Raw genomic sequence first — 23616 nt, 5'->3', positions numbered from 1 at the left:
TATTAATAACAATGATTTGTAATTAACGTGAATATTTCTCACTCTATTATAATTAAAAATGGTTTTTCCTTCAGCTTGTTTTTATCTTGTATACTTTTACTTAAGTAAATCTCCTGATTAAAATATCCTGAAATAAATTAACTGTAATTGATTCACTGGGACTAGTGCTTTTATATATTGTACCATCGTTTCCGGGGACTTTTTTAAGGATGTGCAACTCTGTAACAATCCTTTGCAAAAGGATCTATGTGGACGTGCATGCAGAGAGGCAGTGAGACACTAGGTGGAGCCACAGGGTTGTGGTTCTCACTCTCCTTTTATGTTCCAGCTCCTCAGTCGCTTCTTCCCACAGGGATGCTTCCAGCAAAAATGAACCGAACATGACATCTCCGTCACACTGAATGCTCACATCAGTTAAAAACTTCTGTGATTATGTAGAGTGAAGCCCCTGGCTGTTTGACAGTTGTCCAATATATGGACAACTGTCAAATCAGTGCGCATGATGAGCGCACTGATTAAACCGGAGAGGGGAATCCTTTTATGTCAACATCTTCACCCACTGATGAAAGCTTTAGAAAGGAAGAAGAAGAAGAAAAAAACACATCAGGGAGTTTACAAAGCTAAACCCTCTTGGGGAAGTGCAACCATGAGTCATCAGCAGCACTTGCTTTGCTGTCAATCCAGTGAAACAGACAGTGCTATTATAAGACCACAATCCCTCCCAGAATTGATTTGTCATGACCACAACATCATCCACAAGTAAGTGAAGGCAGTAAGCCTTACATTTATTCCCTCTTCAGGTTCAGTGATTGTAGTGATTGTCTGCACTTTTTTTCAGTTTATCAGAGCAAACGCACAATAAAGAATAGCGAAGATGGCATACCCTGGAATTTAACCCTAAATACACGGTGTTAGGCTGCTGGATAAAAACAGTGGGTGTTTCTGGTGAAACAGAGGAGAATCGCTCTTGATCTGCTCCACTCTGCGTCTGACTCCCACAACCCCTAAGTTCTAATTATAGTATTCATTGCAGCTATTGCATTTGGAAGATGGTATAACTTTATAAAGCGCTGCACACAGGTATTTTGCTGGTTGAGATTTTTCTTTATAATCCCAGGGCTCTATGGAGAGATAACAGAGGGAGATGTGAATTAGGTCGTCTGTACCATCTGTACGTTATTGCTGGAGCTGGCAGCTCTACTCCTAATGGCATCTGCGCAGGGACGTGTGATTTACAGGTTCACAGTCAATGACAGCTCGGACACAGATGAGCACTCCGGCTGCACTGCCGGGTCCCTCCCCTGGGGTTGAAAGCTGTCGACTCCCCTTTTACGACTGAACTCCAGCGTACAGAGAGGAAGACTGGCTTAAAGATGCCGAGCGCATCTCTTCCTCCTCGCACCCACAAAGAGAGTACACCATGGTGCTACAGAGTGAGCAGCAGGAGAAAACAAATCGATAGCGCTGGCAGAGGTTGTCCTTTGCCCTTTGATGCCTCTGCGTAAACAAAGACACTTTGCAGTCTGGAACTCCCACTGAACACTCACATAAGAAGAAGTACACTAGACAGCGCACACCGAAGACCTGACGAAGGCCAAAGCAAAGATCTTCTTTCTGTGTGAAATGTGGCTAAAAAAAACCCCAACAAAAACCAAAAAAAAAGGACAGAAACACAAAGAGTAGAGACTGAGAGAAGAAAGCCTGAGACTGTGTGTGACTTATCATGACATCGCTAAATCTGGTAAATTTTTCTAAGAGGCTTGGAGTCGGTCAGGATTGAGGCCAGCAACCACAAGGTCAGTTAAAATTCCACTCAAGTATATTAAGACATCCATCTGGCACAGCTCAGAGGTACATGTAATTGTGGGAATGTGAATAGATGAACTAGAAATGCTGAGGGGCTATATATTAGGCAAATAAAACCCAGTTTGACAGAAAAAAGAACATTTTAAAAAGAAAAAGAAAACAAAGAGAATAAATAACACAAAGGTCCAAAAATGTCCTCATGAATCCCTTGCTAGGAGTATGTCTTACAAATTTATTGTATGTGACACAGAAGTATGTGAGGTCTCTTGGTTTCCACTGTGTACAGAGCAGTACACAAGCAACAATTTCACCACAGGAGCAGGAAGCAAAATCTGGAGACAACAGGAGCACCACTGATCAGCATTTCAGAAATTATTGTCGAACTCATGCAATATATAAGAGCCCCCCTCGTCACAGCTTTAGACATTTCAACTGCTTTTCTTGAATATAAAATGTGTAAACATATAGAAAATCTTTTGCTCTTTTTGGTTTTTCTTCATACGAGCACTTCCCAGATTTGATCGTTTCCCTTATTAGCTGTATCTTGCAGTGCAAAGCTAAAAATCTGCTTTCTTGTGATAACATCAAGATTAAAAAAAAATCACAGAAAGCTTTCAAAGCTGAGATGAAATTTGAAATTGAAATGTAAAAGCAGCCATTATTTCACCACCAGCTCATTCCATTGTGATGTTAACGGAGGAAAAGGGCATTTATTCTCATGTGCGACCTTGAAAGGCTACTCATAACAAATGGATGAAGCGATACAGTGGCTATACTGGCTCTCCTTTTTCCGATAGGGACAGCTGATGGATTTTAATGGTGGGAAGGTTTCTGGTGGAGGTGGGGTGGGCGCAGCCGGACTCCCGCGGGGGAGTCCTGGCCCTGAGGATGCAGCAGCAGGTCCGATGTAAGCTTTTATTGCAGAGTTTGGCCACTTTCGCTCTGCTCGTTTCAGCTGGTCCAGAATCGCCCGCGGGGGCTCCGGAAAAGACCTTCCATTCCCGGCTGTCCCTGGAGGAAGGAGTTCTCGAGAGGGCCATGGAGGAGGAGGGGCTGAGCCGAGAAGGAGGCCCCCTGCTGTCGAGGCCCAGGGTGAGGGGCTGGCCGTGACCCTGCATCTGACTCTGATGATGGTGGTGTGGTCTGGGAGTCGTCCTCAAACAGTGAACTCCAAGTAAACTCTGGAAAGCTTTTTTAAACTCCTGGTTGGAGCATGGGTAGATGATGGGGTTGATGCAGCTGTTGAAGTAACCGAGCCAGAAGGTGATCTTGAAGACGGTGTCTGAAGGTCTGTATGCAGGGAAGATTGAACCTGCAGGGACATCAGACACACATCAGAGACATAATAAAAGATAGAGATGACTGGGAGCTCTCGGGGATGATGTGGCCCTCAGGTATATAAATCTGTGGGAGCATTCTGTCGCACAATGTTTGTTTCGCACACCTAAACAGAATCTGCCATTCAAGACATTTTACTAGTCACCTTTCTCGGGACAAATCACTAGCGCTCATCCTCCGGATATGCAATTCATAACAGTTCATCCAGTAGTTATTGAGCTGCTTCAGTCTGGATTGAAGTGGTTAACTGACCAACGCTGCCTCGAGCTGTGCTGTTACTGTGGCTAAACCAAATTTGAGCCAGTTTTCAGAGCTCCAATTACATGCTGTGCTCTATTTGTGGTTTTTTTTAAAGAACACATGATCCCTGAGCAAAAATCTGTTCCAGATCTTCCCTTACACACTTCTCTATATTCTTCAGACACTAAGACATTAAAAAAAATACAAGGAACCCTTTCTTGAAAAATACAATTATAATTTGGCATGCAGCTCATAAATATGTGGGCGATCCTCCATCGCTTTCGCAATTTACCCCTATTTGGGGAAATGAAAAGTTCACGCCTGGTAAAAGTGATGGAGGATTTAAAATATGGAAAAATAAAGGCATTAAAAAAAATTAAAGACCTATATGCAGATGGCATGCTGCTCACATTTGATCAGTTGTGTAAAAAATATTTAATACCCCCAAAGCACTTTTTTAAATATTTACAATTGAAAAACTATTTGTCATCAAAACTGCAAAGGATTGCTGAACTTCCACCACTGACAAAAATAGAGGAGGTATGCATTAAGAATACAAAAGGGAAAGGTTTTCTCTCTATATATTATAATTTACTGATGCTTTCCTCCAAAGACTCAGCAGCAGATAAACTGGATGCTTGGAGAAGGGAGATCCAAGAGGACATAGATGAAAATGACTGGAACCAGGCTTGCTTAAAAGCACAAAAACAAACAATAAACACACGCTTTAAACTACTGCAATATAAATGGCTCATGAGAACCTATATAACACCTGTCAAGCTTCATCATATGTCCAATGATATTCCGGCCATCTGTACTAAATGTTTAGTTGAAAAAGGAACTCTTCTTCATTGTCTATGGGAGTGTCCTAAAATCCAGGACTTTTGGAAAGATGTTATCAAATATCTGTCCGAAGTGTTTAAGGTAAAAATCCCTTTAAAAGGAAAACTCTGTGTACTTGGAATATATCCAAGGGAATTTAAGCAATCGGGGAAAAAAACTAAATTACTGGACTATGGACTACTTCAAGCCAGAAGAGCCATTGCGCTATGTTGGAGGAGTATGGATGCTCCCTCCATGGGACTCTGGAAGAAGGAAATTGCAGTTTCTCTAGGCCTGGAAAGACTGACATATATTGCCAAGGGCAAACAATGGGACTTTGTGAATATGTGGAAGCCATATATGGAAATTTTAGGGAGTGGAGGTGAAGGACATTTATGAAAAAGAAGGAAAAGAAGAAGGGAAGGAAGGGAAAATCTTGTCTATCCTAACCCATTGTATTTTTGTATTACTGTGAGAACTATGCTCATTTCTACATTTGAATGTGATGTAGGCAGGTCTGATGTATGGATGGATGTGTGAATGTGAGGTTGTTCAACATTTGTTTGTATTGTACTATAAAAAATTTCAATAAAAATATATGGAAAAAAAAAAAGAACACATGATCCCAAGCTGTTGGAAATCACACCACTTCACCCGTCTACGTGTCACACTTTATTTCTAATTGTTTTATCCAAGTTCCACTTGATAGAAGCTTCCTCTTTGCCGCCAAGGTTAAGGATTTTATTAAAATTGATCCCGGATACTGTGCTGCTTTTGATTAGAGCGAGCGGGGAATGTGAGTGGGATCTTTAATGAAGTGGCAAAGGTAATGGCTTAATGGACGCATTACATGCAGGCCTAGTCCTCATTGTATTCAGTGGCTGGCAGTGAAACATTAAACATTCAGAGGCAGGAGAGAAGCTGCCTTGTGAAATGTTTTATTGGCCAAGCTCCTGAGAGGGTTAAGCCTCGGGAGAAAAAAAAATGTGATTGTGATATAGAGATGGATAGAAAGAAGAGGCGGAGAGAGTTGGAGAGCAAATTATTTTGTGCCTGGCTATGCAGCTAATGCATTTTATCCCCAGCTGTGCCAAAACCCCCCAATTCTATTATTGCCCGTACCCCTTGATAGATTCATTGTTGGAATAAAAATAGAAGAGGAGTGCAACTGTTGGGTGAATGTGTTGACGCACTCAATGATGCAGCGGTGTCTGCTGCTGAATGCACACATTTTTGTTTTTTGTTTTTCTGCTGATTGAATTCATTCAGATTGAAAATTTCCAGCCAGCTGCTTGCATGGGATGTGATATTAATCCGGTTTAGCGTCTGCATCCACTGACACTTTTAATCTGAACAGTGCGACATATGTAAGAGTGATGAATATGATCACATGATCAGCGCTCCCTGAATGTGGATATACAGCACGCTGTGTGTTCAGAGCTCTAGATGTCGTGTTTTTGTTGTTCTTAATTTCTCAAAGAGTTTTAAGACTGCATTAAAGTATATCAAGAACTATAGAGAAGACGGGACCAGCATGGAAGCTGCCATCATTGGAAAGAAAATAAGCAAATGTCCCCATATATTTACATCAAGGGCCAAAAAAATAAAAATAAAATCTTCCATAAATCTCTGAAACTGTAACATTTCCAAATTTTTAATCTAATTTAGGTGCTTATGTATTATGTTTATTGTTATTTTGTTTAACCCATTTGTTTCCTGTTTTTCAAACTGATTTTAATCATATTTAAGCTCAATTTAAATATAATCAGTGCCTGTATAACTCTTATTCGTGCTATGTTGCCTTCAGCTGCAATAAGGAAACAAAGGTTGTCTATTTGTTGCTCATTTTGACAGTACTATCTGTATTAAGACTATTACTTCCATACACTCGTGGCCACTTCATTAGATACACCTGTTCAACTGCTTGTTAATGCAAAAAAAAAAAAAAAAGTCAACCAATCACATGGCAGCAACACAATGAATTTAGATATATATGCATGGTCGAGATGACAGGCTGAAGTTGACTTTTTCAGATTTTCTCTGAAAAAGGGAAAATAGAGAAGACAAGAAGAATCCTGTGCTGTAACAATCAGACAGTAGGGTTAGATTTTGACATAAACAACATGAAAGCACTGATCAGTGCTTTCATGTATCAACGTTTCAGGCTGTTTCTGCTGGTGGTGTAATGATGTAGGGGATATTGGGGCCCCTTATTACCAAATGAGCATCGTTTAAACACCACTGCATATCTGAGTATTGTCACTGACTGAGTAATGTGGTCATATAGGGATGGACATCATCCCTTTATGACCATAGTGTGCCAATGTTCTGGTGACTACTTCCAGCAGGATAACGCACCATGTCACAAAGCGCACATCATCTCAAACTGGTTTCTTGAACATGACAATGAGTTCACTGGACTTTAATGGGCTCCACAGTCATAAGATCTCAATCCAATAGAGCACCTCTGGGATGTGGCCGAACAGGAGATTCACATCTCATCTCCAGCACCTCGTTGAATCTTTGCAATGAAGAATTAAAGCAGTTGTAAAGAAAAAAGGGGACCAAGGCAATGCTAGCAAGGTGTACTGAAGAAAGTGGCCAGTGAGTCTATATTATGGAATGCTTTCAGTCTTAAAATATGCTAGAAAATTGTTTAGTAAAATTCATTTAAAGGTAGTAAGGCTTGATTGCTTGGTCACTTGGTCAAGTACCAGTCTGAGATATTATAGTTTTATTTAAATCCTTTTCATTCATTTTCTTATCATCTTCAGTTTTAGTATCATTTTTGGAATTATTGTATTCACTACAATGGTTATATTTACTTGTATAGTATTTCAGTTTTATATTCTTTTTATTATTAATATTATGTAGCACTCTGTGTGCCCTTAACTTGAAAAACTGGAAAAAAAAATAAATGAATGCTGCAGATGACCTTTAAATGAAATATGAATGGATTGCCATGGTATATAATTAAACAGATTTTCTATCAGTCTTTGTGCTAGCTATTTTTCTTTTGCTTTTCCCTTTTATTTATGTTGTTTTCTCAGCAGTGAGGTTTTTAAGGTTTGAGTTTAACTTGAAGCAAACCAAACTGAGCACAGAGTTCTGACACTAGGCCTCTAGCAAGGTTGGGTGAAGTGTAGGCAGGTGACTGGCTTCGGTCTCACAAGAAATTTCAGGCATTTTCCTCGTTGCTGTCTGGTTGCTGAGTGTGTTGCTCCTGGCAAGCATGTCTTATTTCTCCTAGCGGGCTAGGCTAGCAAGCCAGATGGGCTCTGCATACCCAATCACCTAACGCTGCCTATTACGCAACCTTGATAAGTCTGTACCCCTTCCTGCTGTTAATTGTCTGCAGAGGCTAAATTCATAAACAGCTTCTCTCACACAGGTTTGAAGATTTCTTTGTCCCCTGCAGCCGTTACCTTACTCTCACTCTTTTAGCTCGTACCCCGCAGCCAATCACATTACAGCCAAAACCACTTCACGTGTGATTAAAAAGCTCCATGACATCTCCCCTGCAGGGTCATCTCCATTTGTAACTCTGGACTGGTTCCTGTGCAAATGTTATTTTTTTCCATCTCTCCCTAGAAGTCCAGTTCAGACCACCTTAACTTAACCATCCGTGATACATGCTGGAGCTGAGCAGGCTGTAGGGAAAGATTGTGCTTGTGTTGCCACAACTCCTGTGTTTTAAATGTACTGTGTGCACACTGAGAGTAGACTTTTAACTTTCTGTGACTTTGTGAACAATGTGTTGGCTATTTTGCAGATTACATCATCTCCATTTTAAATTTGAGTACATATTTGAGTATGATGTATGGACAAAAAGGCCATAGCTCTTAAACTTTGAATTCATGTGTTTTCAGTCCTGTTGCCACAGATTTATCCATGCAGTCTACCTGTAAAACTACTGAAAGAATTAATGTTTTAAAGAGCATGGTGCTGTAACAGATGGTAGTATTGTAACGAGTCAGTCTGTGAAATTTCTTTCATCCTAGATATATCACAGCCACTTTCATGTGATTTTGTGCAAAGTGGAAACATTTAGGAGGCACAGCAACTCGGTCACGAAGTGGCAGACCACGTGAAGTTACGTAGCGGGGTCACCAAGTGCGTAAAAGTATCTGACGCTCTTCTGACTTCATGACTGCAGAGCTCCAAACCTCCTCTGGCATCAACATTAGCATAAAAACTGTGCGCCGTGAGCGTTGTGGCATGGTCTTCCATGGTCGAGCAGCTCCTGTAGGTGTAATGTGTAGGTGGGCCAGTACTTTTGTCCATATGCTTCAGTAATATTTTAGTGTTCAGAGTGGGCGTGTTGGTAAAAGTTCCATATTTGCAGTAAATTACAGACATTTGCTAAAATACTATCCTTGCTCTGTCACAGTTAAATTGTGCAGCTTCTGTTTTATTTACCTTCATGTTAGAAAAGCAAATCTGCGACACCACAAGTTGGTAGCTGGGTTATTAACTATCGCGCTGGTGGTCATAATCTGCTTATCTGCTTTAATCTGCTAAAAAGGGAAAGTTAATTTCAGGCTGTTTGGCTGATGTTTTTTGTACATGTTTCATTTAAGATGAGAGTAATGAATGATGACTGTATTCAACTAACATTTTTTTTCAGTTTTTAATTTGAGAATTTAAAGTTAAATTACATGTGCTTGTCCAAAGTAAAAGAGCCCCAACAATAAACTTCTCTTTTTATAACTAAAATAATAAAAAAATAAAGACCCAACACTAAGTTAATTAAGCTGAGAATATTTTGGCTGGATTAATAGGTGTGTTTATTTCACTGCAATCAAATGGAACATGTAGAATATAATCAAAATATTTTAATTAGGGAAATATTTTAACTTCAAACTGCAGGATGCATGTTTTTCCTAAAGCCTCATTTTTATCATTCTTTCACTTTTATCAGACTTCAGTCCACTGAAGTCTTTTTCTGATTTAAGTTAAGTATAGAACATGAATGGGTTGTCTACTAACCGGAAAATTTAATCAGCAGCTCCTCCAGGCTGCATGCTGAAGTGTCCCCGGGGGAAGTTACCGAACCCCAAATAGCCTCCAGTGCAACCATCAGTGTATGTGTGATAGATGAATAAAATAAGAACCACCTAACACATAGATATTTGACCCATTGTTCATTTAAAAATGTTTATCAGCATGTGTCTACAGGGCTGTGTGTAATTCCCTGCTCTTTCTCCCAAAGTTCCTGTCTTTCTTCTCAATACATCCAAAAATAACTCTTAGGGGGGAAAAAAAGGTTCATCATCTCTAGTTTAAAAAGACACTCGACACCCACTGACACTCTGAGTCAGAGGTTTTTAAGAATAAAGACTCCTGGCTGGGGCTGGAGACAGGAAACATTTCAGTTCATCTTCAGTTTCTTAACATATCACGATAACACAAGGACACCCTGTGAAGCTGTTCTTTATGTCAGCGAGGGCATGCTTCACGCTACGGTGACACTGTCGCCTCTCAGCCACCTGTTTCCTTCCAAAGAGATTGTTGTTAGCTTAACTGTTGATGCCAAATTGGCCTTGGGTGTGGTAGTGAGTGAGTGATTGTCTGTCTCTCTGTGTTATCCCCATGATGGACTGGGTACCTGTTTAGCGTGTCCTCTGCCTCTCATCCATTGTCAGCTGAGATTGGCTCTAGCCCCCACCACCTGACCCTGAACTGGCTAAATGGTAAAGAAAATAAACTGATTGATGCTTTGCACGTGTTGTAGTTCCAAAGAAGGACTCGGTACATATCAAGGACAATCCACAGATAGATACAGAGCCTTTTAACACCCATTTAAATTACTTCCATAATTAAAGTCTTGTAATTATTACATTGGATCTGCTTCCACTTCCCCCTAACCCTAGCATCCTCTTCTGTCACACTGACCCTCTGCATGCCTGGCTTCACTTCACATCTTCTCTTTGGTCTTCCTCTTTTCCTCCTGCCTGTCAGCTCCATCCTCAACATTCTTTATCCAGTGTATCCACTATCACTCCTCTGCACATGTCCAGACTATCTCAGTCTTGCCTCTCAGCCCACAGTTATTATGGATATTAATTTAAATAATATCTACTCCATAATCGAAATGATGCAATCAAGACTTATCCAGCTGTACACGTCAGAACTACACCAGTGCTTTGTGATTCATTGCTGAATCTATCATTGTCCACAGACTTATGTGGCAGCGGTATGCACTGTGACGCCAGTATTAGTAAGGGAGCATTCGTGAGCCAAGGCTTTGCCTCATTTCCCAGTCAGGAGCTACTCAGCCAAATGGTGGCAGCTATATTTACAAGCATGAGAGCATGGAATAAATACAAACCCTGCAGGATTTGTTAGGATTTTGCCGTATCTCATATCTACTTGGTTCAGATTTCCTTTTTGCATGATTGACAACAGCACTTGCAGCGCACAGGTCTACAAGTCGTTTGATTATTTCCCTTTGAGCTCATCTTCATTGAACCCGGCGCACTTGAAGACTTAAAGACCATCATATGAAGTCTGGCCTCAGTCCGAAAGGCTTTATCTGTCACTAAAGATCTGCCCCCATGATGAAGGGAGTCACAAACACGAGGGAGAAAAATGGCTCGACATGCCATTCAAGGGTCTGGTTTGAAATATATCTTGGTCTCAATTTTAGTCCTTTTGTTTACAGACGGGGAGCAGTGGAGGATGACAGTGATCTGAAAGATTTATAGAGCCTATTTATAGAACGACTACCTGGCCGAGTCCAAAGCATTTACTACAGCGCTCCAGAGGCCACAAGCTCGTCTGAATGCGAGTAACCTCAATGTCATCCCACAAAGGAGGCATTCACTTAACATCATCTAACTATGAAATTAGCCAGCACTTAAAAACATGACCGTAGAATAAATTGATCAATGAGTATGTAATGGGAATAAATTCAGATGTTGAATTGCTTCCTGAAAGTGGTCTGACTCATGCGTAGGAGTAGGTAATCACATATATGGACCTATTTTTAATTTGTGAAACGTTATTGATTAAATGGTTGCAGAGGGTATCATTGACTGTCTGTGCTCCAGTGACATTTCTAAGAAATATGCTTTTTTTCCCCCATTGATACTGAGAGTTAGATGAAATGAGAGTATTTGTCCATTCAATGGGAAACCAGAGGCAGGAGTTAAGGCAGGTGACAACACCAGATCCAATGAAACCGTAATTTCCCATTTTTACACCCGGGTTCTCAAATCCATTAAACAAAAACGTTTAAAGAGTCAGTTCATAAGCTTGGAAGAGCGCTTGGCTAGCTGTCCACTTTTTTCAGTCTGTCTATATTATTCATTCATATTTGCCCCCGAGTGGTGTCAGGATTCAAATTTCACTCCTTGAAAAGACTTCATTTGATCCAAAATGCTGCAGAGAGAGAACTGACAGGGACTAGAAAGTGAGAGCACATTTTTCCCTAACTGGCTTTTCCCCCCTGGCTTCCTGTTAAATCCAGAATCAATCCTTCTCCTCACATACAAGGTTTTTTAATAATCAGGCCCCATCTTATCTTAAAGACCTCATAGTGCCGTATCACCCCAATGGAGCTCTTCACTCTCTGACTGCGGGCTTACTTGTTGTCCTAGAGTATTTAAAAGTAGAACGGTAGGCAGCGCCTTCAGCTTTTACGCCTCTCTTCTGTGAAACCAGCTCCCAGTTTGGATTGAGACAGACACCCTCTCTACTTTTAGCATTAGACTTAAAACTTTCCTTTTTGATAGAGCTGGATCAGGTGACCCTGAACCCTGACCTTAGTTACGCTGCAATAGACCTCAGCTGCTGCTGAGTGTTTCTTCTTCACTCTCTTCTTTGCAATACCTGTGTGCTTATATAGCACTCTGCATTTAATCATTAGTTATTAATTATCTCTGTCTCTCTTCCAAAGTGTGTCTTTTGCTTGGCCTTCCTCCCATCTCCCCCCAACCATTTGCAGCAGTAGTTGTCCCTCCCTGAGCCTGGTTTTGCTAGTTTTTCCTTCCCACTGTCGCCAAAGTGCTTGCTCATAGGAATTGTCTGATTGTTGGGGTTTTTTCTGTACTACTGTAGGGTCATTACCTTGTTCTATAAAGTGCCTTGAGGTGACTGTCATTGTGATTTGGTGCTATATAAATAAAATAAAATTGCACTGAAGTAAAGTAACCTTCCTTTCCAAACTGTTGAGGTATTCCCTTTCAGTCTTGTAAGTAATATATTTTCTGCTCTGGTTAAAATTTGATTTGCCCTGAGAAATCTGGCTCTTGACATTAGGAATTACATGCAAGATGAACATGATAATACTCACCAATGGGTAGCACCAGGAAGAAGGGGAGCCAGCACAACACGAAGCAGCCAACCACAATGCCCAAGGTCTTGGCAGCCTTCTTCTCACGAGAGAATTTCAGCAGCTTCAGAGCAAAATGTGTGCGATTGCGAAGGGCCTCGTCATCTGAGACAGTTGCATTGCCTCGGTGTATCCTGAGAATCACCTGCTCTGAATCGGACTTCTCTGTCTTGTGGCCCTCTTTCAGGCCCTGGCTCTCTCTGTGAGCTACCACATAGACCCGACAGTACATTACCAGTATGATGGTCAGAGGAAGGTAGAAGGAGCCCACTGCAGAGAAGATCGCGTAGCCCGGCTCCTCTGTGATCTTACAAATGGACTCGTCCTCGGGCGGCGCCTCTTTCCAGCCAAACAAAGGTCCAATAGATATGATGACAGACAGCACCCAGAGCAGCATCAGTGCCAAGAAAGCCCTGCGTTTTGTAACGATTGATGGGTAACGCAGGGGGTAGCTTACTCCAATGTAGCGGTCCACAGATATTACACAGAGGCTCATGATAGAAGCCGTGCAGCAGAGCACATCCACAGCTGCCCAAACATTACAAAAAACCCGTCCAAATACCCATCGATCCAGGATTTCCAAAATGGCAGAGAACGGCAGTACGGTGGAGCTCAGCAGCAAATCTGCCACTGCCAGATTAACTATGAAATAATGCGTGACTGTCCGCAAGTTTCGATGGCAAACCACCGAGAGGATCACCAGAATGTTTCCCACGACTCCAAACCCAATGAAGAGACCAAGCACCAGACCCAAAACCACAGCCTTGACCACATTGAGCTCTGGGACTAAAACGTGGCTGCAGTTGGAACAGTTCTGTGTCAGGGGAGCTGGGGTCATATTGTCCAGCACAGGAATCATTAGTTCCAGTACAATGCTGGTACTCAACAACTGGCCTGTGCAGAAGTGGTAGACTGAAGCGCACACCTATTTAAGTTCACTACTAGAGAGAGTAGACATCAGGCCATTCTCATAAAAGCCATTAGAGTAATGATCACATTAAGTCTGTCTTGTCAAAACATAATTTGAATGATGATGCCTCGAGCAAATGAGCCATTACGTTGGCAATGCATCAAGGAAAATAAAAGGACAAGTTGCATGCAGAACCACTGAAAGAGAAATATAATATATGCAAACGAAAACTACTGAGCTAAAATCGAGTAATCCATCTTGAAAATGTTAATGATGTTAAAACTGACTGTTTTTATGCAGCTGGTACAAACCACTGTTAAAAATGCATTACAAATACAAGAGACAGATTGGAGGTGAGCGATTTAGGAAGTCTTTGAATGTTCTCTGAACCAAAAAAATACATGAAAAAAATCACTGTTTGGACTGAAAATTAAAGTCTGTTGAAACCAGTTTTCCTGGGAGCAGCAGGTGAGAAATCAACATCCAGGCTTGTGTGTTGAACGCAGCTTCAGCTTCAGTAACGTCCAGCGCCTTTGAAAAGAGAAACAGAAGAAGACACGTCCGTCACATACAGTGAAACATGAAAGCATTCATCCTTGTTCAGCTCATTGTTTTTTTTGTATACCGCTGCTCAGCTCTATCAAGAAGGTGGGCGGGAGACAATGTCTGAGCCACAGCTGTTGTCAAATCAATGTCACCACTGTCTCGTCTTGATAATGGGATCAACCCAAAGTGAGGCTAACAAACTGAGAAACTAACAGTTCTGTGAAAACTTTTCACAGGACTATACAGGCTGGTGAAAAACACCCCATTCATTAGCTTGTGGAGCTGCTTTTAGCAGCAGTAACTAGAATAAAGTTTTTTTCTGTTCAACTTCATCCGTTTCTCACATTTTTATCAAAGACCTTTGGCCCACTCTGTTTGCGTGCATTCATTTATGTGTGCAGACAGCTCTCTTTAAGGTTCCCCCACAGCACCAGATTGGAGGAGTCTGGACTTTGACTGAATTATTGCAACAGCTTTTGCCACCATTGTGCTGTTTGGGTCACACATTTGACTCTAAAATACTTTTGCATACAGTAGTGTTCATTGCTCAATGATTACAAGGTGCCTAAGTCCTGTGTCTGCAGAACAAGCCCCAATCATCAGCCCTCCACACCGTGCTGACAGTTCTATGAGGTGTTGATAAGCTGTGTTTGGTTTTCATCAAATGTGGTCCTGTGGATTCTGGCCAAGCAGCTGCACTTTGGTCTCTTCTATCCAAAGCACATTGTTCAAGTGGTTTGTTCATATGCTACTTTGCAAACCTGAGCTATTTTCTCCTGGTAACACTTCACAACAAGCCATTCTTGTTCATTCTTTGTCTAATTGTACTGTCATGAACTTAAGTGTTGAACATGCTAACTTAGGGCCTGTAAAGGCTGAGTTGTAGCTCTTGTTTTTGTTTTTTGTTTTTCAATTTCTCCGAGCATCTGATCATCTGAGAACTTGTGGAGAATTTTTCTTGGATTGTGGCATTTTGTTAGTACACACCTGACTGCTCTTGGCCAGGAAACTGCCAAAAATATTTACTTTTATAGAGTTTCTCGTGCTTCCTGATCATGTAGTGCAGGGGTGTCCAATTCCAGGCCTCAAGGGCCAGTGTCCTGCATATTTTAGATGTCACCCTTCAAGACATGTTGAAGAGGTAATTTAGCCATTTAAATCAGCTGTGTTGGATCAAGGACACATCTAAAACCTGCAGGACACCAGCCCGTAAGGCCTGGAATTGGACACCCCTGATGTAGTGCATTGATTACCATAACCAAGATGCTACTTACCCTCACAATTAGGATAGAAGCAGTAAGGGTGTACTTAGTTTTTCACAGGACTGCACAGATACCTGTGAAAACTTTCTTTTTCCCAGTATGTGGAATACCACTTCATCATTACAATACACAGTGAGCCAAAACCACAATAGCTGAAGTTTCAACAATGCAGCAATCAGAAGGCTCGGTGTGTATTATATGTTCTTCAAGTGACCTATAATACATCAGGATATGCTTGACTTTGCTCTTGATCCCTCCTTTAAATCAATATCATACCACGACCTTTATACAGACACAGGTCAAAACAACCCACGTTATTACAGCTCCACCATTTGTTAAGGGTTGTCACAGTCTGTGCTCCTTATGTTTGTAAAGAACACATTAGTTTGACATCTTGGGAAAATATGCCAAGCTAGATCAAAATATTGATACCACTGTCATAACATGGCAGAGTCCCAAGAAAAATAAATCTGCCTACCAGGAAGTTATCAGTCCAGCACAGCTTCATCATATAATCTTATATAGCACTTTTCTACTATAGCTGAGCACTCAAAAGAGCTTTACATAACATGCCTAATTCACCCATTTATACAAGCACCTTTTACCACACCTGGTAAATATCATATCAAACAAACATGGAGTTTCAGACTCAAACATCCTAAATGTTGAGCATTGTCTGTTAGCACTAGCTCCACATGCAAGAAAAATATAACAGATGTATTTAACAAAATGAAGCACAATTTCCCGAATCGACCCCTCTGCTTTATGGGAGCTCATAACATTTGCAGTTATTTTTGGTGATTTTATCTCGCGATAAGGGCATAACTTATCCCATTATTCTGAGATAAAACAGTGCTTGTTTTGTCATGATAGGAAGTTCATTTTCTTTAGAAATCACACAAAAACAAAAGCTTGTTTTCTTGTCATTTATCGGGGATTACGAGTGCAGTTCCAGCCCGGTCAAACTACAGGGGAGCTAGGGGGAATGTTAGTAGGGCAGGGGAGCCCCCCGAAAAGAAAAAAAAAAGCTTTTCAAAATTTATGAGGGAAGCCGAGGTCCCAAAAATATTGACAATATGCTATTTTCCCTATGCATTTCTATTTCTTTTTCATTTCATAATCACCCGTCATGCATAAAATTAGTATATTCCTAATGCGTGATTCATGCATGAGGGTGATTCATCACTAACTTTAATAACGACACTAGCGTAGGTTCTATTCTTGTCGAGCTTGGCTTCCCTTCCCACCTTTGTAAAGCAGAAAATAAATTGAACCGTAACACTCAGGAAAGCCAAGGCGCACTTAATTTCACACAGGAAGGTAGATTGGTAAACGCTCCCCCTCTCTCTTTATCAGCAATAAAGTAAACTTATTACTGAAATGAACGGCTTCTTTTTCCTCGCCGCTCTCCACGCGGCGGCTATTTTTAGATGCTTTGGTCAGTCGTTATTATTCTTATTCACAGAATGATAAATAAAGCTAAGCAAAGTGGTTTATAAATTGTTTAAGGCTATGAAGAAAAAACAAAGTTAACTCTCCTGAAGCTAATATCTCCTCAACATGGTGGATCAACACTATTAAAAACACATCACACTGTACTTCAATCAGCGTCTAACATGGCAGTAGATTCAAATAACGTTCAAATGGGTCCTTATTTAAGGAGAAGACTAGACCATCTATAACTCCACAGTTGAGCACACTTCCTCCTCAGTAATCAGATGAGGGGATCGGTCATCTCCAAGGCTGCCAAGTTACTTTGTGATTGAGAAAACAAAGTCAGGTTTGTATGATATATATTGAGAGTATAAAAGAAGCAATCTGTTATCAGAAGAGAGCAAGTTTATATAAATAATTCATAATCTTGAGATAACGGCTTAAACAAAGTAATTCCCAGAAGAGCCATTTTTTGGCTTCTGCATATTTTTGGTCAGGAAAGGTAATTACAATCTCTTTCCCCCCCCATTGTGGCAATGTGTTTGTATAAGATAAGAAAAAAGAGGAATTTAGTTGCAAAGTTAAATTTACACGGATTGTTATTTGGAATTTATCCTCACACAGTTCAAATTTAAACTGCTCCCTCTGACTTTGATGCACTGGATTAATTAGGATTTGTGGGCTTTAGCACTGCAGTGCGAAAGCCCACTTGAATCTTGATAGATCATTCATCTTCTTTTTCTTCTCTTTGTTTCAAATTCATCTCATTTTTAAGGGGGGTAGTTCTCAAAAAACTTGTGAATATTGTAAAACATATGCATCAGAACTGGGGAAGCAGTCTCTGCTGAACACAGTCTGGGCGTTTCTCAGTCAAGGAGGCCTTTTCTTCACTGTTAGACCACAGTCTCTGTTGTTTCTGATCCTGCAGTAGTTGAGACCAAGCAGCAACATCCTGGGCTGAAGATGAAGGCAACACTGAAGTGCCAAAAAATACACTTCCTGATGTGTCCACTTGAAGCTAACTCCCTGAGAAAACTCAGTTCCTATAGACTTGCATGTAAAAATGAGCAGCTTTTTAGTAGAAATAAGCCTTTTTAGAGAAATCTTCACACAGACACACTGATCAGTAAGCATTTTGAACCAGTTTTACTTCCTGACTCCAAATCTGAAACTGTTTTTGTCTCGCAGATGTGTTTATTTATTTATTTGTCTTAGTTATGATGTTCCAAGTATTTTACAACTAGGATGACCGAACAGAAATCTGAAGCGTTTCAGGATTTAAGACCTAATTTGGATCTCAAGAAAAGGAAAATCTAAATTAAGGAAGGTGTTTTTGTCCTGAAGTCCGTGAACTGATGCTTGACGATGAGTGCAAAAGGAAACTGAAGCCAGCTCAATCAGCAAAATGGGAATCACTGGTACGGGTTATCAAGAAATTTCTTGGAAATCACGGAGCAGAGAATTATGCTGAGGTTGTGGAAACATGCTGAAAGCATATCAGCTCCTGAGTGCTAGAATATCACTGAAGATGCACTTTTTACATTCTCATGTCAACTGTTTTCCCACCAAACCTGCACAATGTCAGTGAGAAGTATGGGGAGAGATTTCACTGAGATATAGAAGTGACGGAAAACCAATATCAGGGAAAATTTCTCCAGAGCATTATGGGGGACTAGTGTTGGTTCGTGCAAAGAGAGATGTGCACATTTTGACCTGCTTTAATTTGAGCTAAATTGACAGAAATACACTTTCATGCATCTCTGGCATTGTTTTCTGGTTTGGTTTCAGATTAAATACATTATTGTTGGGAAATAGCTAGAATTCCAGACGTTGCATCATTACATCAGTGACGTCACTGATGTAATGATGCAACCTTAAATCAAATTTTATGTCTGAGAACAGAGTAAAAAATAGATACAGAGCTGGTTGTAAGTTCCCAGTTCAAACTAAAAATATTTTGTGATCTGGTATCTCTATCTGTCTCATGCACAAATAATCTGTGGAAACATTTTGCTAATAACTTAGCACCTGGACCTCTTATCTACATATAGTCATTTGATAGCAGTGGATATAAAGCTAAACCTAAGGCTTCAGGTCAGGACTACACAATGCTGTACTACTGCCACTGGTCCTGAACACAGCTTATAGTGGTGAAGAATATTTTGCTTTAAGTTTCATCCGAATGTATAGAATCCATGTGGATATGATACATGTGGATGAAAACTTTTACAATCCATTCCCTAAACCCAACAGGAAGTTGGATATTTTGAATTTATTGTCAAATTGTTTATTTATTACTCAACTACTTTGGTATAGTATGAATGGGTATGGACTATGTCTTTATCAGCAGGAAAAGTGGTAAAACTTATAGTGGTAAAAATACAGTTAAGTCCAAAAATGTATGCCCTCCTTGAATCTGGGCCATCCAGAGACTGAGATAGGAGTCTTTGCTGGGCCGATTCTGACCCCCGAGCCTTATGTTTGACACTGCTGGAATAAAGGAAGCCAGCCACATGAGACAATAAAGTTCAATGACTCCACTACAGCATGCCCAACGTGCATGGAGGTACGAGGGCCTGATTGATGCGTGCACAACTTAATTTGGAATGTTTGAATGTCTTCTGACTTTTAAACAATGTCTTAGTGCCGCATGAACTCCTCCACTTTGACAGATGTGAAATTAATCTCGTCAGTGCAGATTATATAAATGTAGATTAGATAAGACTAGTAAAAGTAGAGTGGCCATGTTGACGAATTTTGGATTTTGTTAAGCTGCTTTATTTCAAACCAAATTAAAAGTTCATCTGAGTTGTCCTCTTTTCCACTGACATTGTCTCTATCTATCTATCTATCTATCTATCTATCTATCTATCTATCTATCTATCTATCTATCTATCTATCTATCTATCTATCTATCTATCTATCTATCTATCTATCTATCTATCTATCTATCTATCTATCTGTGCCCCACAGGTTTCAAAACAATGCGAACAGTCAGTCAGTGGCTGGCCTTGTCCTCTGGGCCCCACAACCAACTGATCCACACTGCATGTTCAAATGTTTATTATGTTTGTCTTAAAGTTTTATATCTCAGCTGAGCTCTGATGCTGGCATGATGCAGTACGCCATTACAGCGTCATGCGGCAGCACCTGAGAGCTTCTCCCTCCCATGTGGGAAATAATGCTAATACAGTAATTATGAATAAAAGGCCTACATGTGTATTCATAGGAGAGATGCGGGAGTTCATTACACCATCATCATTTCGCACTGTAGAAAAGATTAAGTTACCTCGGCTTAAAATATTAACCGCTGCATTAATACTGTCACTGTATTATAAATATGCTGTGTTACAATTGAGAGAACAAGTTGAATGATTTACTGTGTCACACCTTCAGCTATATATATCCACTCTGTCAGGATCTGCTCCTTCTATCCGTTTATGTTCTCAACATTGACTCCCAGTTTAATCCAGTATCAAATTCTAAATTCTCTGCCTCACACACAAAGTCTTGAATAATCAGAACCATTTAAAAGAACTTAAAGTACCATATAACCTCAATAGATCACTTTGCTCTCAGAGTTGTTGTTCCTTGAGTATTTAAATAAAGAATGGGAGGCAGAGCCTTCAGACCCCTCTTCTGTGGAACCAGCTCCCAGTTTGGATTCAGGGGACAGTGTGTTTTTTAACACTTCTCTGCATTTAGTTAATTCATTATCATTAATCGCTGCCTGTCTTATAGAGTGTGTCTTTTGTCCTATCTCACTCCTCTCACCGCCAACTGATCGTGGCAGATAGTTGCCCCTCCCTGCGCCTGGTTCTGCTGGAAGTTTCTTTCTGTCAGAAGGTAGTTTTTCCTTCCCACAGTCGCCAAATGCTTACTCTATACTATATAAATAAAACAGATGTATCGGTATCTGCTCAGTGTGTCTCACATTAAGGATTTAGAGGCTACCAATCACTGTGCATTTATATCAAAGAAAATCTGTTCCAACGAGAAGAAAAACCTTTTTCTTGACAGCTGACCAAATTGCATGGAAAGGATTGCCAAACTCCCTAACAAACCTAATTTGATTAATCCACCCGGCTCGTACATTACAATCACAAGACTTAAACTCATGATTAAAACTCCTTCTAAGATAAATTAAAAGTGACATGCTTACTTCTAGATTCTGTTAAAAAAAACCTGTTGATTTCACTACGCCATGGGATTTCGTTTGGCTCTGTAGACCCAGCAGAGAGGTTTTCTTCCAGCACTGATTGGTTTAATATTCATTATAATGCCTCTGTACGGAGGGAGTTGCAAAGTGAAAGAGGACATATGCTGCAGGGTGGCTGAAAACAGTGTGCAGCTCCATACTGAAGTAGCTGGAAGTTACCTGTCTTGCTCGGTTACATTTTGTTAGCTGCCTTTTTCAGAAGGTCCCTCCTGATACAAGCATCTTTCTCCTCTGCAGAATAGGCTCCAAATATAGGCTTTGTCTTCTTGGCGTCCATAGAACAATGGCTGATGTGCAGCTGCTTCTGAGGTATCCGCAATATTGTTGAGGAAAGCTTGAGCAACCCTGGCTTCTCTGTGTCTGCTGTTACTTTAATTGGCCAGGAGTAAACAGCGATTGTGACTCAGATGCAATCTCAACCTCTTCACCGGTGTGCGGAGTAATTCCCAGCTCTATAAGATGAGGCCACTGTGCAGGACTACACCTGACATAAAGTCACATCCACCTCAGTAAACTGACAGAGACATGCCTGAGACGCATGGGAGCTGGCTGGCTTTTTCTTCCGAAACCTTATAGCTACATTTAAAACAGTTCTTCATATTCAAATGATCTGTTCGCAGTTTTCCTTCAGATTTGAGGTTTTAAAAAACGGGAGGGTGTAAAAACAACAAAAAACAGCATTACATAAATCAAGCATAACAGCGCGATCGTGCCTTATGGCTGTTCGGAGGGATACAGTTGTCTTAAATCATGTGTATTTTAACCACTTCACCAGTTTGCTCCAGACATTTAGCCCCATTAAACACAAAGAATAAATCAACGCTATTTGGCTACTTATGCACACTTATGCATCAGCGCTTTCAGCAAATTCAATTAAGAAAAAATAGTTTTTTATCAATAAAATAAACTATCAATTCAAAAATGCTTCTGTTAAATACTTCAAATGAATTGTTCTGGGACTCACCCAACTTTGATTTTTCACATCCCGATGCTTGGACAGAGCCACATTTGGGCACGGCAGTGATTGCCGAGACGCGCTAGGAGGCGGCGAAGGGAGAGCCAAGTGCGCTCGCCGTGGAGAGCCCTCATATCTGCCGGAGCAGACACCCGAAGCTTCAGGTGCTCCAAGTCTCTTCAGATGATGACGAGTAGCCAACCAAATCTCTCACTGCTTTCTTTTCGAAACCACTGTCGCCCGTATCTACCCCCCCCTCAACCCAACCCTCCCAGCCCCACCCCCTCCTTACCACCACCCAGCCATCCATCCTCACATCACCTCACTATGGCTCAGCATCACTCTTTGTGCGTCATCACAACCGGTCTGTGTCATTCAGAAATCTTTCATTAACCGGTGTCACCCACCTTTCCAGCTGTTAAACTGTACGAGAATACAGTGTGTGTGGAAATGCTCAAAGACTTTTACTATTTACTATTTTTGTAAGGTTATGTAAGTGTACTTTCAGTCTTCAGGAGTCCGTACCAAACTTTTACTCCCCCCCCCCAGTGAAGGAATGTTCGTGTGTTGCAGATGTTTAAAGTGTTTTTGATCCCAGAGATAAAAGTAAAGGTGATGTCTAGTTTTATTTAAAAATCTGTGTAACACTTTTGATTACAGCCAAGAAATAACTCTATAGCCTAAAATACACATGTTCATGTTTCTGACCAGAAACAGTTGTGTTCTTAATGAAAAGGCGTCTTCTTTTACACATCTCCACATCTCCAAGACTTGCACCATCATAAATGAGTTTTTTTTTTACACACATTTTAAACACACTTGTATCAAGCTCCTTCTTAAACTCACATTTGTTATTATCACATCTGGAATGACACTCTCTTTTTAAGTCCAACTTCCTTTTATATTTATTTGTAATTTGATATAACCAAACATACATTCTCTTATGACTCCATCCATCCATACATTCGCTTCTGCTTATCCAGTTTAGGGTTGCGGGGAACCTCGGGCTATTATAGGGCACAAGGGTACACCCTGGACAGGTCACCAGTCTCTTGCAGAGCATGATTTAAAATATAAATTACATTTTATGGGTGGTAAACAAGGTACACAATTATTCACGGGCTTTGCCTGATAACACTTTGTTCCCCATCAGCAAAATGAAAGCAGCTGCCTTCTATATTTAAAAACTTTGGTGCAGGAATCACACCCTAACATCCAGTAACAGTACATCTGCAGCAATAACACAGTAGCCTGTAGTTACTAAGTAAGTACTTTATTTACACTGTGAGTTATTTCTAAATATCTGCTATTACCCACCCTGCTCCAGCTTTCTTTTTTCTTCTTCTTTGCTGCTCATTAACTACACACTAATTTTACGGATACCCCCTAAAAAATAATTAGACTGTAATTGCTCCAAGCTGTGGCTTCAAATATTAACACCATTACCACTAACAGGACTAATCCTCCTGCGCGTTTAAACACAACACACTGCATTATGAAAGCGTGATGAGCAACAAACGCACCTATAGCTGACATTTGCGGCATACAGTATAGTCTATAAGACCCTCGGTCCATCTGTTGCACACTCAGTCGATACTCATTTGTTAATGTCTGAGCAGCGAGAGATGATTGTAATTTATAAAGCATTGCCATTTCAGCAGGGATTGTGATTATTCAGTGGCTGTGCATTTTTCCCTTTTTTCAATTAAGCTATGAGGAAGAGATGAGACAGAAACAAGCACACACATA

General features: G+C 40.6%; 1 protein-coding gene across 1 annotated transcript; it reads right to left on the bottom strand.

The window, feature by feature from the left end:
• Positions 1–910: 910 nt before the first annotated feature.
• Positions 911–21996, bottom strand: adra1aa (adrenoceptor alpha 1Aa). The gene is made up of 3 exons (XM_080894404.1): positions 21877–21996; positions 12503–13982; positions 911–3118 (listed from the first exon to the last, which is right to left on the bottom strand). The coding sequence occupies exons 2-3, from the start codon at positions 13398–13400 to the stop codon at positions 2577–2579; spliced, it is 1440 nt and encodes a 479-aa protein (XP_080750530.1). The 5' UTR covers positions 13401–13982; positions 21877–21996; the 3' UTR covers positions 911–2576.
• Between the last annotated feature and the right edge of the window lie 1620 nt (positions 21997–23616).

Source organism: Rhamphochromis sp. 'chilingali' (assembly GCF_963969265.1).
Source record: "Rhamphochromis sp. 'chilingali' genome assembly, chromosome: 10".
Lineage (NCBI taxonomy): Eukaryota > Metazoa > Chordata > Actinopteri > Cichliformes > Cichlidae > Rhamphochromis > Rhamphochromis sp. 'chilingali'.
The sequence above is the reverse complement of the archived record's forward strand: the minus strand, read 5'-3'. Positions and strand labels throughout refer to the sequence as shown.